Here is a 16,088-nt window from a genome sequence, read left to right as displayed (position 1 = left end):
GCGCGTCCGGAGCCTGTGCTCTGCAACGGGAGAGACCACAACAGTGAGAGGCCCGCGTACCGCAAAAAAAAAAAAAAAAAAAAAAAAAAATTGATTGGGGTGACTGCACAACTCTGTGACTACACTAAAAATCACTGACTTATATACTTTAAATAAATGGATTGTGTAGTACATCTCAATTAAAAGCTATTATAGAAAAAACAACATGAGAGAAATGAACTAAAAAAACGTCTGTAGTCATCTTCCATGCTAAATATGTATGGATTTTTAAAACAGTATTGGTATTTTTGCCTTCGGCTTCTTGAAGTATCTTATTTTTAAAGAAATTTGAGAAGTTTTTTGGTAGGGAAATTGTTAAAATCAAATTGTTCATGTAATTTTATTGGGGGAAACTGGTTAGATACAGTGGTGATACCCTCTTGCCAAAAGCTCTCAGCTGGAATACTTTTCCTGTAATATTATGAGGAGTTACTTGGATGAGAGCACCCTCTTTATTTTAGTGTTTTTGTTATATTCTACTGATATTTATATTTTATCTAAAACTAGTGGATCTATAAGAAATGATTTAAACCTATTAGCATTTTTGTTCTTGATAATGTATAATATATAATAATGATAATATATATGAAAATAATGATAATATAATGATAATGATAATATATATGAAAAACCACAAAGAATACTACATTTCTGCTTTAGGATCAGTCTCCAAAATTACAAGTATTTAACCCTTTATCCTAGAAACAAAACCTATCTCCTGACTTCAAGACTGCAAAAATACATGGGCCATCTAAGTGGTTTTGTCCTTAGAGCAAACTTTGATATGTAAAGTTTTTCTGAACATGTTATAGTTTAAAAATAATATTTCCATTTACTTTGAGTTTATCATTTATACATTTTTGGTAATGAATGACTTAGACCAATAATGAAAACAATCATTGCTTACATGTCCAGAGTCTAGTTGAAAATCATTGCAGGGGGCCTAGAAGAAATATCACAAATTATATGTAAGGGTATGAGACCTATTAAGGCCCTTTGGATAAGGGAACAGCATTAGTGAAAACATCCATGCACTGGAGCGTGTCATGATCTAGAACTTCTGGTTTTATTTCTCTTTTCTTCCTCCCCCTCTTTCTCTACCTACCTTCCTCCTTCCTTCTGTTCCTCTTCCTTCTCATTTCAGTCTCTGTCTCTCTGTCTCTCCCCAACCTTTCCCCCCCGCCAATGGCAGCCACAGCCTCAGCAAAGTTTCCTCCCTTCTTCACTCACGTACTCATCTGCTATATACCTGCCAGGAGAGAACCAATATCTAATAGAAAAACCTATCAGCACTAACACAAAAAAATTAAGTTGACGGCTGGTGTATTAAGTTGATCTCCTTAGTACTTAAAGACTTACCAGTTTATACCTCTGTTAACAAAGACACTTCTTTTTTATCAAAACGTCCTATGTCAAAACCACTGTATAAAACTAACATTCCTATAGCAGAGGGTGAAGGTCTTAGATAATGAGACGTGCTTGACATCTGAGCAGAGTACCTGGAAAACTGTTTGAAAGAAGACGTTGGTGACAAAAGGGCCTGATCTCATAATTACCTAGTCAGCTTTATTTTACACTATGTGTGAGAGGAAACTGCTTTCAGATGATTTTTGTTGTGCATAATTATGAAGATATCTATATCTATATCCATCTGTTAGCGGTAATGGCTAGAACCTGGCTGTGTTCAGTATCATAGCTATTATATGTGGGAGATAATTAAATATTCTCCAAAGAGAGAGCTATTTCCCAAGTGTGAGCAAGCTTCAGGTACATTAGTTCATTGTTCAAATATTTCTTGTGTTGCAATTACCTGTTTTTGGGTAATTTTGCTAGGTGCTGAGGATGATCAAAATGTAAACACAGATCTTCAAGGAGTTTTGTTTAGTAAAATGAACATGATTTAGAGAGTCAGATTTTCCCCAATACCTACTACGCAAAATGGAGACAATAATACATTCCCCAGAGAGTTGTGGTGAGGGTTATACGTTATGTAGAGTGACTAGTTTTCAATGTGTGCTAGTTTCCTCAAAAGGTTTTATATCTTGGGGCTTCCACTGGTGGCGCAGTGGTTGACAGTCCGCCTGCCGATGCAGGGGACACGGGTTCGTGCCCCGGTCCGAGAGGATCCCACATGCCGCGGAGCGGCTGGGCCCGTGAGCCATGGCCACTGAACCTGCGCTCCGAAACGGGAGAGGTGAGAGGCCCGCGTACCGTTAAAAAAAAAAAAAGAAAGGGTTTATATCTTAAAGCATATACAAGAGATAAGAAATGATTTTGACAGCTTGATATTTGATGTTTAATGAGATTTTTTTTTCCTGTAATTGACTACTGGAGGAGCTCCCAGAAAGAAAACAAAGGTTGCTTTGCTAAGCACCCTACCTGATAGGCCTGGGGGAGCACCTGCTATGAGAGTAGGAGGGCTTGCTGAGGGGTCAGTGTTCAGCAGAACCTCTGTTACCACCATGCACTTCTACTGTCTTCAGGGAATTGTAGAGGGAACTATAGGAAGTTTGGGGCTGGAGAGTAGTGAGATTCAAGTAGTGCTTAAAAGTATGTCTACATACTTCATCTGTAAAAGTATGTAGACAACGGAGAAACTGGAGGCCTGAGACCAGCATGAGGGCCACTATAACTGCAAGAGCTCATGAGAAACTGATCTGGAGTAATGACGATGGCAGTCAAGAAGAGAGGACAGAGAGACCATATTAGAGGACAAGAAAAAGGAGGAAGAATAGTACACATTTTCCTTTTATCACACATTCAGGATTAGGAGTAAGTTGTAGAAGGAATACACCATCTTTAATTTGGGACATGTTAAAAGTCCAACCTTTTGGAACCCTCCTACACTGTTGGTGGGAATGTAAATTGGTGCAGCCACTATGGAAAACAGTATGGAGGTTCCTCAAGAAATTAAAAATTGAGTTGCCCCATGATCCTGCAATCTCACTACTGGGCATATATCCAGAGATAACTCTAATTTGAAAAGATACATGCACCCTAGTGTTCACTGAAGCACTATTCACAATAGCCACGACATGGAAACAATTTAAATGTCCAATGACAGATGAATGGATAAAGAAGATGTGTTACATATATATACAAAATGGAATACTACTCGGCCATAAAAAAGAATGAAATAATGCCATCTGCAGAGCAACATGGATGGGCCTAGAGATTATCATACTAAGTGAAATAAGTCAGAAAGAGACAAATACCATATGATATCACTTATATGTGGACTCTAAAATACAACACAAATGAACATATCTACAAAACAGAAACAGACTCACAGACATAGAGGACAGACTTGGGGTTGCCAAGGAGGTGGGGGGGCAGGGGAGGGACAGATTGGGAGTGTGGGATTAGCAGATGCAAACTATTATATAGAGAATGGATAAACAACAAGGTCCTACTCTATAGCACAGGGAACTGTATTCAATATCCTGTGATAAACCGTAATGGAAAAGAATATGAAAAAGAATGTATATATGGGTATAACAATCACTTTGCTGTACAGCAGAAATTAACACAACACTGTCAATCAACTTTACTTCAATAAAATACTTTAAAAAATTTTTTTTAAGTCTAACCTTTTAAATTTCTTTGAATTTTTTTGCAAGTTAAGACAGAATTCTCCCTTCAAAAACAAAAAACAAAACTGTGGAATCTTGAAATATAAGATAGATTAATAATACTCTCGGGGCTTCCCTGGTGGCGCAGTGGTTGCGCGTCCGCCTGCCGATGCAGGGGAACCGGGTTCGCGCCCCGGTCTGGGAAGATCCCACATGCCGCGGAGCGGCTGGGCCCGTGAGCCATGGCCGCTGAGCCTGCGCGTCCGGAGCCTGTGCTCCGCAACGGGAGAGGCCGCAGCAGAGGGAGGCCCGCATACCACACACACACACACAAAAATAATAATAATAATACTCTCTTAAACTTATACATTTATCTAAATGACAGGTTGACATCTTTGCCTTAATGTTCATAGGAGCCACAGGCATTTCAACATCCTATTTCTTAAAGGCAATAACAATTACAACTAGTACATAAATAGCACCTACTATGTACCAGCCACTGTTCTAGCACTTTACATATTAACTCTTTTCTCACAACAACCCTATTATTATTTCACAGAAGAGGAAACTGGGACACAGAAGTTAAGTAGCCTGCCTTAGTTACACATTAGTTCTACAGCCAGTAAGTGGCAGAGACTGGATCTGAAACACGGAAGTATGAACTCTAGTGAGCTTTTAGCAGCCACTTGTTAAATCTGCTTTGCACACACAGGTAGTGACTTGTCCACATACTTCTTAGTGACTGTGATGGTGGTGATGTCTTAAGTCATATATGTCTTAAGTTTCTCAGATTTTAAGCAGATGGAGTTGGGACACAATTGTATTTCTCAATCATTGTTTTTCTTTTGCTTTTTTTCTTGCTGTTGTCAGTATTCAATATCTTCAGAGACAGAGGCTTTGGGAAAGTAATTAAAAATAATCAAATCAATGGGAACATTTAGAAACTCATGATTTCACCCCATGCTTGGTGGGGTGGGTCTAGAGAATTTCCACTGTGGTTTCCATAGCAGTACTTTTGAACTCCTTCCAAATGCATGCTTTTTAATGGCTTCCCCAGTGATGATGAGTGACTGACCCCAGCTGTATGATAATTCCAAATTAGGCCTAAAAGGATTATTACAGTTTGGTACAATGAGAAGAAAAACTGCTATCCATTTGAACAATCTTCCTTCAGGCAATGCTTTTTTTCATAGTTTTTTTGACTTTCTTTTCTCCAAGTTTTGGCTTTTTTTTTTTAATGTCACTTGATGTGTTTTAGTTCTCAAGGTATCACTTCAACCTGTGTTGAATCCTGGGCTAAAAGTACTTGTTTACTTACCCAAAGACTTTGTTTTACAAAGATAGCAGCCAGCTAAGCTCCCCGATCCACCCGGTGTCCATGAGTCATTCTAACAAAGCAGGAAAGCCTGTTGACCTATTTGCCAAGTGTCCGCTCTGGAGCCAGTTGCAGTGACAGATTTTTGAGATGCAAGAACTCCTCTGCTAGGGATTTAACTAGCGGTTTCTACTGCATTCCTAGTAAGACTCTGGAATGATGATTCATAAGAATTGAATCATTATAGAAAATTAAAGCAAGGAGTGGTACAGGCCATCTGTCCCCTCAGCAAATGTTCTCACTTTGGTGATAACAAATATTGATCCCAGGTCTGACAGCAGTATGAAGGCAAGTATGCCAGCTTTTCAAACTGATGTAAAATTAGAGACCAAAGTCAGTTCACGATCATCAAACACCAAATATAATAGGATGAGTAGGAAATGTTGCTTTTAATAAATAGGAGAATTCAACATTGCCACAAGCACTTTAAGTTATTTGAAGAGAAGCTTTTGGCAATTGTATTCCCTAATTTTCTCTAAGAATTGTATTGAAAATCACATTAAAAAGAAAACTATTATGTATTGATACTATTATTCTTTTTTCACCCAGAAGGAAGTAATATGCTAAATGATAGCATTCTCTGACTAGTACTGCCAAGCTGGTTTTACCCATTCTGAACTCCAGAATCTTAATTGCAATAGGAATCCTAAAAAGAGTCTTTAAGTTGGTATATTTATTGTTGTATTAGGATACTAATTACTAATTAATTATCACAAACTTGGTGGCTTAAAACAATACAAACTTACATTAACAGCTCTGGAAGTCAGAAGTCCCAAATAGGTCTCACTGGGCTAAAATCAAGATGTAGAGGAAGATTTGTTTCCTTGACTTTTCCAGCCTGTTGAGTCTGCCTGCTTTCCTTGACTCAGACCCTTTCTCATCTTTAGAGCCAGCAATGGTGGTGCAGATTTTCTCATGCTTCCTTTTACTCTGACACTGAGTCTTCTTCTGCCTCCCTTTTCCACTTTTTGGTACCCTTTGGATTACACTGGGTCCACCCAGATAACCCAGGATAATCTCCCTATCTTAAAGTCAGCTGATTAAATAACCTTATTTCCATCTGCAGCCATAATGTCTTTCCCTTGTACTGTAACATATTCACAGATTCTGGAGATTAAGATGTGGACATCTTTGGAGGTGGGAGGGGTGCTAATCTACTAACTACAGCTGTCTACAGTCTCCTACCTAGAGTATATAGATTTTTACATCAATATTTTTATTTTATTATTTATTTTTGTTATCTACACACACACACACATATATATATAAAGCAATCTCTATCTTAAATCCTGTTTGAGGCAATGTATACACACAAAAATAAAAATGTAAAACTGGTAAAAATATTTCCTATAATTATGATAAAAACTCATATATAAAATGCTCATACACATGGATAATAAAAAGTTAAAGATCACCCTCAAACAGGAAGATAGCAAATTAAGCACATTTTGAAACAATTTCTGGAAAACAGAAATTGGATGATGATGAAACAGCTAGAGAAGATGATAATTCTAATACACCATGAGAATCCTGCTGAAGATATAGGAGCCAGTTTACCAAAAGAGAACCCCACTGAGGCTGTGGGACCAGATTGGGCAGATTGGGCAGGTGGGACAGTGAACGAGACAAATGTGAGGGATTAATTACATGTCCCTATATGGGTCAACCATACCTGTAGGTGTCCCTATTCTCTATCCTGCTCATGGAGCAGAAGCAGGTGATATTTTCCAAGGCAAACCATTTGTTGCCTTTTTTTTAAGAAGGAAGAAAAAAAAACTTATTATCTAGAGACAACTAAGACTTCTGGTGAAGATTTTGGAGCTTGCAAGAAAAATATTTCTCATTCTAGAAATTGGGCAGATTTGTAGCCTAACAACTGGTTTTCTGATGGCTCACAATGAGGTGTATCATACTAACTGACATACCCTGAATTTCCTCACTAGAGTTCCAGTCAAAACTTTTACACAGAAGTGAAGACCTGGTCAGAAAAGGAAACAAAGACACCCAATATAGAACATCCACAGTAGCAATCTGCCTATCTGTTTTAAAGAAAAATGGACAACTTGCAGTGGCAAAAGTTGTGGTGAGAATCCATGGAACAATTATAGGAAAAAATTTTTCCAGAACCGAAGAAGAGTCTTCAGGCCAAAGGACCCACCTGTATCCAGGAAAATAAGTGAAGAAAGACCCACACCTAGAGAGTATCATGAACTTTCAGAATACCAAGATTAAATGATGATCCTAAAAACCTCAACAACAAAAACCCAAATCACTTACAAGGAATTAAAAGTCATACAGATACTTCCTCCCCACCCCCAACTATACTAGAGAATAGAAAATAATGGCAAAACATTAAAAATTCTGTCATAAGGTTATTTTCAATCTAGAAATTTGTATCCAACAAATTATCAATTCAGTGCGAGGGCTGAACATACATATACTTTCTTGCATGTACGTTCTCAGAAAGTTGAATATTTGCTTAGTACAAATGTAGTCCCACAAGATGAGAGAATAAACCAAGAGAGGGAAGCATATGAAATACTGAAAACAGTGGGCCCAACAAATAAAGCAATAAGAAGGGTCTCATGAGGTCAGTGTCCCGCAGAATAAGAGCAAATAGTCCATTTAGGGAAAAAAAGACAGAGGGCACTGAGAGAAAGAGCTTCCTAAAATAAAATCAGTTTGAACTTAGAAAAGGCTCAGAGTCACAGTATGCTAAATACAAATAATGCAAGAGAAAAAATTATGAATAGAATTCCTTAGCAAAATTAAAATTTGGAGAAGAAAGTCAGGGCTCATATGTGATGGTAAGTGATACATGGTAGGAAGTTAAGCATGTTAACTTTAATTTTCTCTTCAAGTGGCTTAGGTCAAACTATTGTACTCATGATGGAGGAAACATAATCCAAACACATTACTTGAGTTTTTAATGACAATATTTGTATAGAAATGTTGTTTATTGGGTCTCAATTTTTAGAGTCAATCTAAAGACAAAGAAGGCTTGACTGTGGTTGCCAGATACACGTAAATATTAACAACCTTGTTAAGGTGTAGCTGAAAGAGGGTGGGATAGAGAAAGAGAGAAGAAAAAGTTGAGAAATGGCTGAGCGGGGCATGGGTGCTAATCTCCTTATCTCACAAAGCAGGGAGTCCATAAGAGATAATGTCAAAAGTATCTGGAGTGTCTATTTTAAATTATCAAGGTAACCAACAGAACAATTAAAAAATAATTGAAGCATGAATATTATACTTTAGGAGGAAGAATGTAACAAATGCTGTGGTGCCCTCCCCAAATCCCTGTAGCCTACCCTGGAGGCCACCACAGCCAGGTCCTGCACACACTGACCTGGTGGCCTCCTGTGTGTCTCTCTCTCTCTGCTGGGATGGGATTGGCCTGCAAGCTGGACAGGCCAGAAGTGCAGGGAAGATGGCACAGGAATAACCCTCAACCAATGAGGATGAGAATCTGTTTTCAATGAGACACCTTCAAGTGGTCCATTTTTAAAGGGTCCCCTGAGATACTGAGCCCAGTTGCCCAGGTAACTCATTAATCCACCTTTCATTGGTTTTTCTCCCTTCTGGGTTACACTTCTCACTCCTTCACTGTGCTTCCCAGAATTGCCTTCCCAAATAAACTACTTGTACATAAATTCTTGTCTCAGGGTCTGTTTTTAGTGGGGACAAAACTAAACTCTAAAATGTGATTCATATCCTTTTTTTCATACTCAGGAGCTGATATATATTGTCTACAAGAAATGGCAGTTTGAGCATATTATACAGTTATGGTGAAAACCACCAGAACAAATTCAAACAGTAACATTAAAAGAGTTTTTCTCGAGCTTCCCTGGTGGCACAGTGGTTAAGAACCCCCTGCCAATGCAGGAGACACTGTTTCGAGCCTTGGTCCAGGAAGATCCCACATGCCATGGAGCAACTAAGCCCGTGCACCACAACTACTGAGCCTGTGCTGTAGAGCCCGCGAGCCACAACTACTGAGCCCGTGTGCCACAACTACTGAAGCCTGCGCTCTAGAGGCCGCGAGCCACAACTACTGAGCCCATGTGCCACAACTACTGAAGCCTGCATGCCAAGAGCCCGTGCTCTGCAACAAGAGAGGCCCCGAGCCACAACTACTGAGCCCATGTGCCACAACTACTGAAGCCTGCATGCCAAGAGCCCGTGCTCTGCAACAAGAGAAGCCACCGCAATGAGAAGCCTGAACACCGCAACGAAGAGTAGCCCCCAGATGCCGCAACTAGAGAAAGCCCACGCGCAGCAACGAAGACCCAACGCAGCCAAAAATAAATAATAAATAAATTTTTTTAGAAGTTTTTCTCTGATGGATGGAGAGGTGGAATGCGAGACTTTGCTTTTTATTATGTAAGTGGCAAAGGACATAAACAGACCATTTACAAAAGTAGAAAAAGCTAAAATGTGTATAAAAATTTCTCAGCTTCCCTAGTAATCAAAGAAATATAATGATGAATTATTTTTCACTTATCAATTAGAAAATCTTTAAACACTTGGTAACCAAGTTTACACAGGTAACAAGGGTGAAGCGAAAGGAAACACATTTTTTATACAAGATGAAGTGAAACAAACGCATGGTAACAGGGATGAAGTGAAACAAGCACATTTCATACACTGCCAGAGAGATTTTAAAGTTACATAATCTTCCTGAGAAAGCAACGGAGTGATTTGGTTAAGAGCTTTAATATTTTTCATAACCTCTAACTCTGTAATTTCATTTCTTGGGAACAATTCCAGAAGATGAATAAAAAATACAAACATTCATGCATAAAGATGAATTGTCATTTACAGTAGTGAAAACTAAAGTTATCTAAATACTCAAAATTTAGGGGAATTATACGTAAATTATCATATATTTATACAATAAAATATTATGAAGACATTAAATATGGTTTTGAAGAGTTTTTATTCACATAGGAAAATACATCTGGTCTAAAGTGAGGTGAAGAAGGCAGAATATAAAATTAGATATACTGATAATTTACTGTCTCAAATATCTAAAACTGTATCTACTTTTTACAAAGACAAGAAAAAATGTTATGTAACATGGTAAAATTCTAGCTGGAATCAGACTTTAAAAGAGGACTTTATGAGGAAATTATCTTAAGACATTTGGGGTTGAATTGAAATATCAAGATAACAGATAACAGATAACGGTTAGTAAATTTCTACATATGAGAAAAATGGACTAAAAATTTTTTCTGTATTGCTGAGAAGAGGCAAAGAGAGAATGAGGCCCTGAGGTATATGACATGGCTGTGCCTCAGGACACAGTCTCCACCAAACCTTTAGTACAGTTTCCTAAACTCACACAATATGATTTTTGTGAAGGCCGCCATGTTGTGTGCTTTGTTCACAGTGTGGTACAGGTAATACGCAAGGATGCTAGGTCCCAATCACTGGTGTGGTAGGGATAATGTAAACTTCCCAGGAATTAGCTAATGTCTTTGGAAGGGTCATGTGCAGCTGTGGTTTCCACAGGTGATGGGTTTGGAAGTGGGGTTTAGGAAATTTCACTTATATGGGAATCACCAGAATTACACCTGCATTACAAACCATATCAAGCAAGGACTTTGGTTGTAAGTGACAGAAGCACTTGTTGGAAGGGTCTGAGCTACAGGAACCAGGGCCTGTCTGGGCCTTGGAGTTTGAACTAGAACTTAAACACCATTTACATACACACCTTCTTGGTCCTCTCTCCTCCTTAGTGTATTAGCTTCATTCTCCTGCTCATTGGATTTCTCCATTTGCTGTAATGTGATTGGCAACAGTTTCACATCCTAACAGCTTCGTGATTAGCTTACATTGGAAGAATCCCAGCGATGGCCTCAGATGGGCTTGACTTGGTTCGTGTGCCCATCTCTTTGCAATCATTGTGGCTAAAAGAGCAAGTTTCTCCAATGGCTCAGCTGTGGAGTGGGAATTAGGCCTGATGCTAGATTACAGGAGGTCAAACAAAGCCCATGGGAGAATTCTGAACCCAGCTTTGTCTTCACAAACCAAACAAGCAAGCAATAAAAAATCCAAAGTTAACACAAAGAGTACAAAAAAATTGTAAATCAGGAATTGAAAGAACTTTCATTTGGCTCCAGGAAAGATAGTTGAAACTATGGACTGAGACCTATTAACCCATCGGGTTATGGAGATCAGGATACGTGAACACCTGTTCTACAAGCATCCAAGAAGAAGAGTTGCCCACATTACTTAACCTTATAAACCCATACAAGGCCTAACTTTCTAATATAGACTGACAACCAGAGGATCATGCAATACACATTAATCAGTACATAGGAAATCTGCTAAACAACAAACCCAATAAACTTCCCTAGCAATTCCATTATTCTTTTTGTTAGTTTCTGCTTTATAACAAAGTGAATCAGTTATACATATACATATATCCCCATATCTCTTCCCTCTTGTGTCTCCCTCCCTCCCACCCTCCGCCTTTATCTCCCTGTAAGACAGCTCACCTTCCCTCCTCTCTCCCTTACCTCTTGTCATCCTCCATAAAAACCCCTTCTCCTGTGCCCTTCCACTTGTCTTCAGGTTCTGCTCTTTGCTGGCAGCAGCTTATCGCATAAACTCATCTGTGTTAATGTGTTAACATCACCCAGGTAACAGAACCTATTGTTGACTACCAAGGATAAATCTCCCTGTATCTAAACTCTGTCCTCCTGGGCTGAATTAGTTTCCTCTAAAAGCCAATGTATTTTTCATTAAAATGCTTGCAAATCCTTCAGGTTATTAGGTTTACGGCAGCCCCATTAAGCAGAACAATAATGATTTATGTAAGAAGTTAGGCCAGGATCTTTGTTTTTTTCAATAAGAAGGTTCATGGTCTACAGCTGCTCTTTTGGGTCCTGTAGTCTTGCATTACAGGAGTGTCTCTCTGTGACTTAAATCATTTCCCTATTTTGTTTTCCAGGAGGATATCAGTCCTCCTTGGAATTGTTCAAGATTTACAGCCTGGAAAGTCCAGCTATGATGTTCAACCCTCTGCTGAGAGAGCAGCGGGGGCTTTAGATCAGGACAGACTTTGGTAAAACCTCCAGATTTGCCCCTGATGGGCCTTATGACATTGGGCAAGTCACTTAATCAGTTAAGTTTCCTCGACTGTAAAAGTGGGTAAAAATACCTTACTGAGAGTGTTGTCCAGATTAAATAAATATTGAGTGAACTACCCTGCCCGGCTGTAGGGGGCCATTCCTTGCCTTTCCCCTGCCCTGCATCACAAGTGGGTTGACCCCTAAAGACTGCATTTACCAGGTTCCCAGCTGGAGTCAGTCAAGGGGTTGGGGATTATTCAAAGTGTCTGAGAACCAAGAAATAACAACCAGGTGAGCAGAAACAGCATAAATACTACTAATTTAAATATATATTGGTGGTATTAAATATCATCTCCCTGAATGGAACATTCAAGAGTATTTCATTTAGCCATATGATGATCTATATTCTATGGGCTCACGAACAGCTCATACAACTCAACAACAAAAAACCAAACCCAACTGAAAAATGGGCAGAAGACCCATTTTTTTAGAGACATTTCTCTAAAGAAATACAGATGGCCAATAGGCACATGAAAAGATGCTCAACATCACTAATTATTAGAGAAATGCAAATCAAAACTACAATGAGGTAACACTTCACATTGGTCAGAATTGCCATCATTAAAAAGTCTACAAATAACAAATGCTAGAGAGGGTGTGGAGAAAAGGGGACCCTCCTACACTGCTGGTGGGAATGTTAAGTTGGTACAGCCACTGTGGAAAACAGTATGGAGGTTCCTCAGAAAACTAAAAATAGAACTACCATATGATCCAGCAATCCCACTTATGGGCATATATCCAGACAAAACTACAATTCAAATAGATACATGTACCCCTATATTCATAGCAGCACTATTTACAATAGCCACTAAATTGTAAATAGCACTATTTACAATGGAAGCAGCCTAAATGTCCATTGACAGATGAATGGATAAAGAAGATGTGGTGTGTGTACACACACACACACACACACACACACACACACACACACACACACACAAAATGGAATACTACTAAGCCATAAAAAAGAATGAAATAATGCCATTTGCAGCAACATGGATGTGACTAGAGATTTTCAAACTAAGTGAAGTAAATCAGAAAGAGAAAGACAAATATCATATGATATTGCTTATGTGTGGAATCTGAAAGATGACACAAATGAACCTATCTATGAAACAGAATCAGGGACATAGAGAATAGACTGGTGGTTGCCAAGGGGGAGGGAGTGGGAGAGGGTTGGAGTGGGAGAGGGTTGGATTGGGAGTTTGGGATTAGCAGATGCAAACTGGTATATACAGAATGGATAAACAACAAGGTCCTACTATGTAGCACAGGGAACTATATTCAATATCCTGTGATAAACCATAATGGAAAAGAATATGTAAAAGAATGTATACATATGTATAACTGAGTCACTTTGCTATACAGCAGTAATTAACACAGCATTGTAGTTCAACTATACTTCAATAAAAAATAAATTAATAAAACGTGTGGGCTTCATTCACTACTATTATTCTGATGTAGAGGTTGAAGAACTAACAGAGTTTCTGTTTCCCTACATGACTGTAGCAAGAGATGATATATAATCAAATAGCATGCAATTTCCCCTTTGGCTGATTATTTATCTTCACTTTGCTGGCAGGTGCATCATAGCAATGGGACATGTGGACAAAGAATGTCACCTGCCACTTCAGTAAGCAAAGAATGCTGACCCTAAAGCCATCAGCCATTGCAGCCTTGGGACAGTACGCCAAGGGGAATTCAGGATGGAGAAAAACAGGATACTGGTCCTAGTTAAGGTGCATATCAAAGGAATAATTTCAAAAAGCCCCAACTCTTGCATTTTCCCATACACAGAAAAACACTAAAATCATTAACTTGAAATGTCTGGTTTTTCTGTGATTAGCAGTAATTTTTGATGTTCAACTACATGTTTGTTTGTTTGTTTTTTCAAGCAAAAACTCCTGTATATTCTGGGTTTTCTCTTGCCCCTTTGGAACAGTCCCTCAGAGCTATCTGAAAGGCTGTATTCTGGGCTATAGTCCTCAGTAAGTCCACCAAATAAAACATTTATTCTCAACTTTTAGGTTGTGGGGTTTTTTTCAGTTGACAGACAGGAACCTATCTGAATGCGTCATCAGCATCTCCACAAAGCCCTGCTTCACTTGTTCTCAGTTAACTGCTTCAGTAGCCACCTAAGCTCCTGGGACAGCTACCTCGGAGTCACGGTGGACCCTTCTCATTGTGTTACTCCTACATCCGACTCACTTTGAAAGCATCGTTACAAACGCCTTACAGTCCCCCAGCCACGATCCCAGACCAGGGGTGTCTCAGTCTCAGCACTACTGAAATGTGGGACTGGATAATTCTTCCTTGTGGCAGCTTTCTTGCACATTGTAGGACGTTCAGCAGCATCCCTGGCGTAGTGCCAGTAACACTTCCTAAGTGATGTAATACAAAACATCTCCAGATACAGCCAAATGTCTTCTTGGGGGACACAACTGCCCCCAGCTAAGAATCAGTCTTAGACTAGAATCTGGAGACTACTGAGAGAGCCTTTTATCTGAAACCTCTTTTATCTCCCTATTGTTTGTAGACTGAGTTTAATCTCTAATACAGCATATGAGGGTCTTGACAGCACATAAAACCTTTTGAAAACTAGCCTCCAACCTCTCTGCACCATAATTTCAGGCAACCTATGGTCTGATCATACTGAAAACAACTCTGTGGATACTCCAGACCCTTCTAGGTCTCAGCACTTTTGCAGAGGTGGTTCCTTCAGTCAGGATGCTTAGTGTGCCTTTCTTTTGGCAAACTCTTGCTCGTCCCTAAATGCTTGGGTGAAATGTACCTTTGTTACCATTTCCTGATGTCTTTAGGCATAATTACTAACTGTCCCTATTAGCTGAGCTCTATAATTATTCTTAAATGACCCCATCTCCTGGTGACACCTGATGAGTCACAGGCTGGTTTAAAACCTGAGATTCTTCCCTCATAGTTTTGAACTTGGGAACAGAACACATCAGTGTCTTTCTGGTGGCTGAAGCTGGACACTATAAAACTTGAAAGTTTTTGTTAGAAAAAACAAGGAGAGAAAAAAAATGACATTGATATGTAGGAAAGAGAGAAAATATTGGGTCCCAAAGAAATTCAAGACCCTGGTTCTAATATTCCTGAAACCCAACGTGTTGGTGAGATCCCAACTTTCTTATCCTACATCCTCCTTTTTGCTTTCGTTAGCTTGAGTTCGGCTGCTGGCACTTGATAGCAAGTGTCCTACATATGGCCTCAGCAGGGCCACTCCCTGACAGAAGGAAAAAAAGAAGAGGCCATTAGTTACTGGTCTCAAAACAAACAAGATCAGAATTTAAAACAGTGACTAAATAAGGTCTTCTCCTTGTCTCACCACGTATATTCAGGCAGAGGAGAAAATGTGGAATTTTACTTCAAACACTCACTCTTATTAAACCAGGAGACTTAAAAAAAAAATTTTTGCAAATTCTCCACTATTTAACCTATGAAGTCTCAAGTCAATTGTAAAGGATTTTGTGAAAATTTAAACATTTATCATGACTGGTTTCTAGCTTCTATCTTACCCTCACTCTCTACCCTTTTTTAATATATAAATCTGGCTTATTTCCCCAGTTGTAACAAAGATGTTTGAACAAAGAACAAGAACATATATTTTCTAACCTCTTTCCACTTTTGCCAATGGTTTGGCAATTATAAAATATTTTAATTACTTGTGTTTTGGTAAGAATAAAAGGATGTATGTGAAGATGAATATATTTTCTATTTAAAAAACAAACTAGAGAAATAGGACATGTGCCCCAAACAATTAAAACCAGTAAAGGAAACATAATACAGTGTACCCCTTGACACTGATCTGTCGGTTGCCAAGTGAGACGCTGCCTTAAAAAGCAATTTTGCAGGTACTTAACCCATCTACAGTTGGCTCTTGATAGGCCTTTTCTTTATTGCCCAGATAGCAGGGACGACATATTTCTCAGCTTTTATTCTCAAAGC

General features: G+C 38.9%; 1 protein-coding gene across 1 annotated transcript in view; it reads left to right on the top strand.

Annotated features, from left to right (window-relative positions):
* The window catches only part of NUDCD1 (NudC domain containing 1), a 110,659-nt gene extending 101,617 nt beyond the window's left edge, over nucleotides 1–9,042 (top strand). The window contains exon 12 of the mRNA XM_028500550.2: nucleotides 8,716–9,042. Coding sequence (XP_028356351.1) covers nucleotides 8,716–8,722 — 7 coding nt within the window. The 3' untranslated portion in view covers nucleotides 8,723–9,042. The remainder of the gene's footprint in view (nucleotides 1–8,715) is intronic.
* The last annotated feature ends 7,046 nt before the right edge of the window (nucleotides 9,043–16,088 follow it).

Source organism: Physeter macrocephalus, chromosome 15, assembly GCF_002837175.3.
Source record: "Physeter macrocephalus isolate SW-GA chromosome 15, ASM283717v5, whole genome shotgun sequence".
Taxonomy (NCBI): Eukaryota; Metazoa; Chordata; class Mammalia; order Artiodactyla; family Physeteridae; genus Physeter; species Physeter macrocephalus.
The sequence above is the reverse complement of the archived record's forward strand: the minus strand, read 5'-3'. Positions and strand labels throughout refer to the sequence as shown.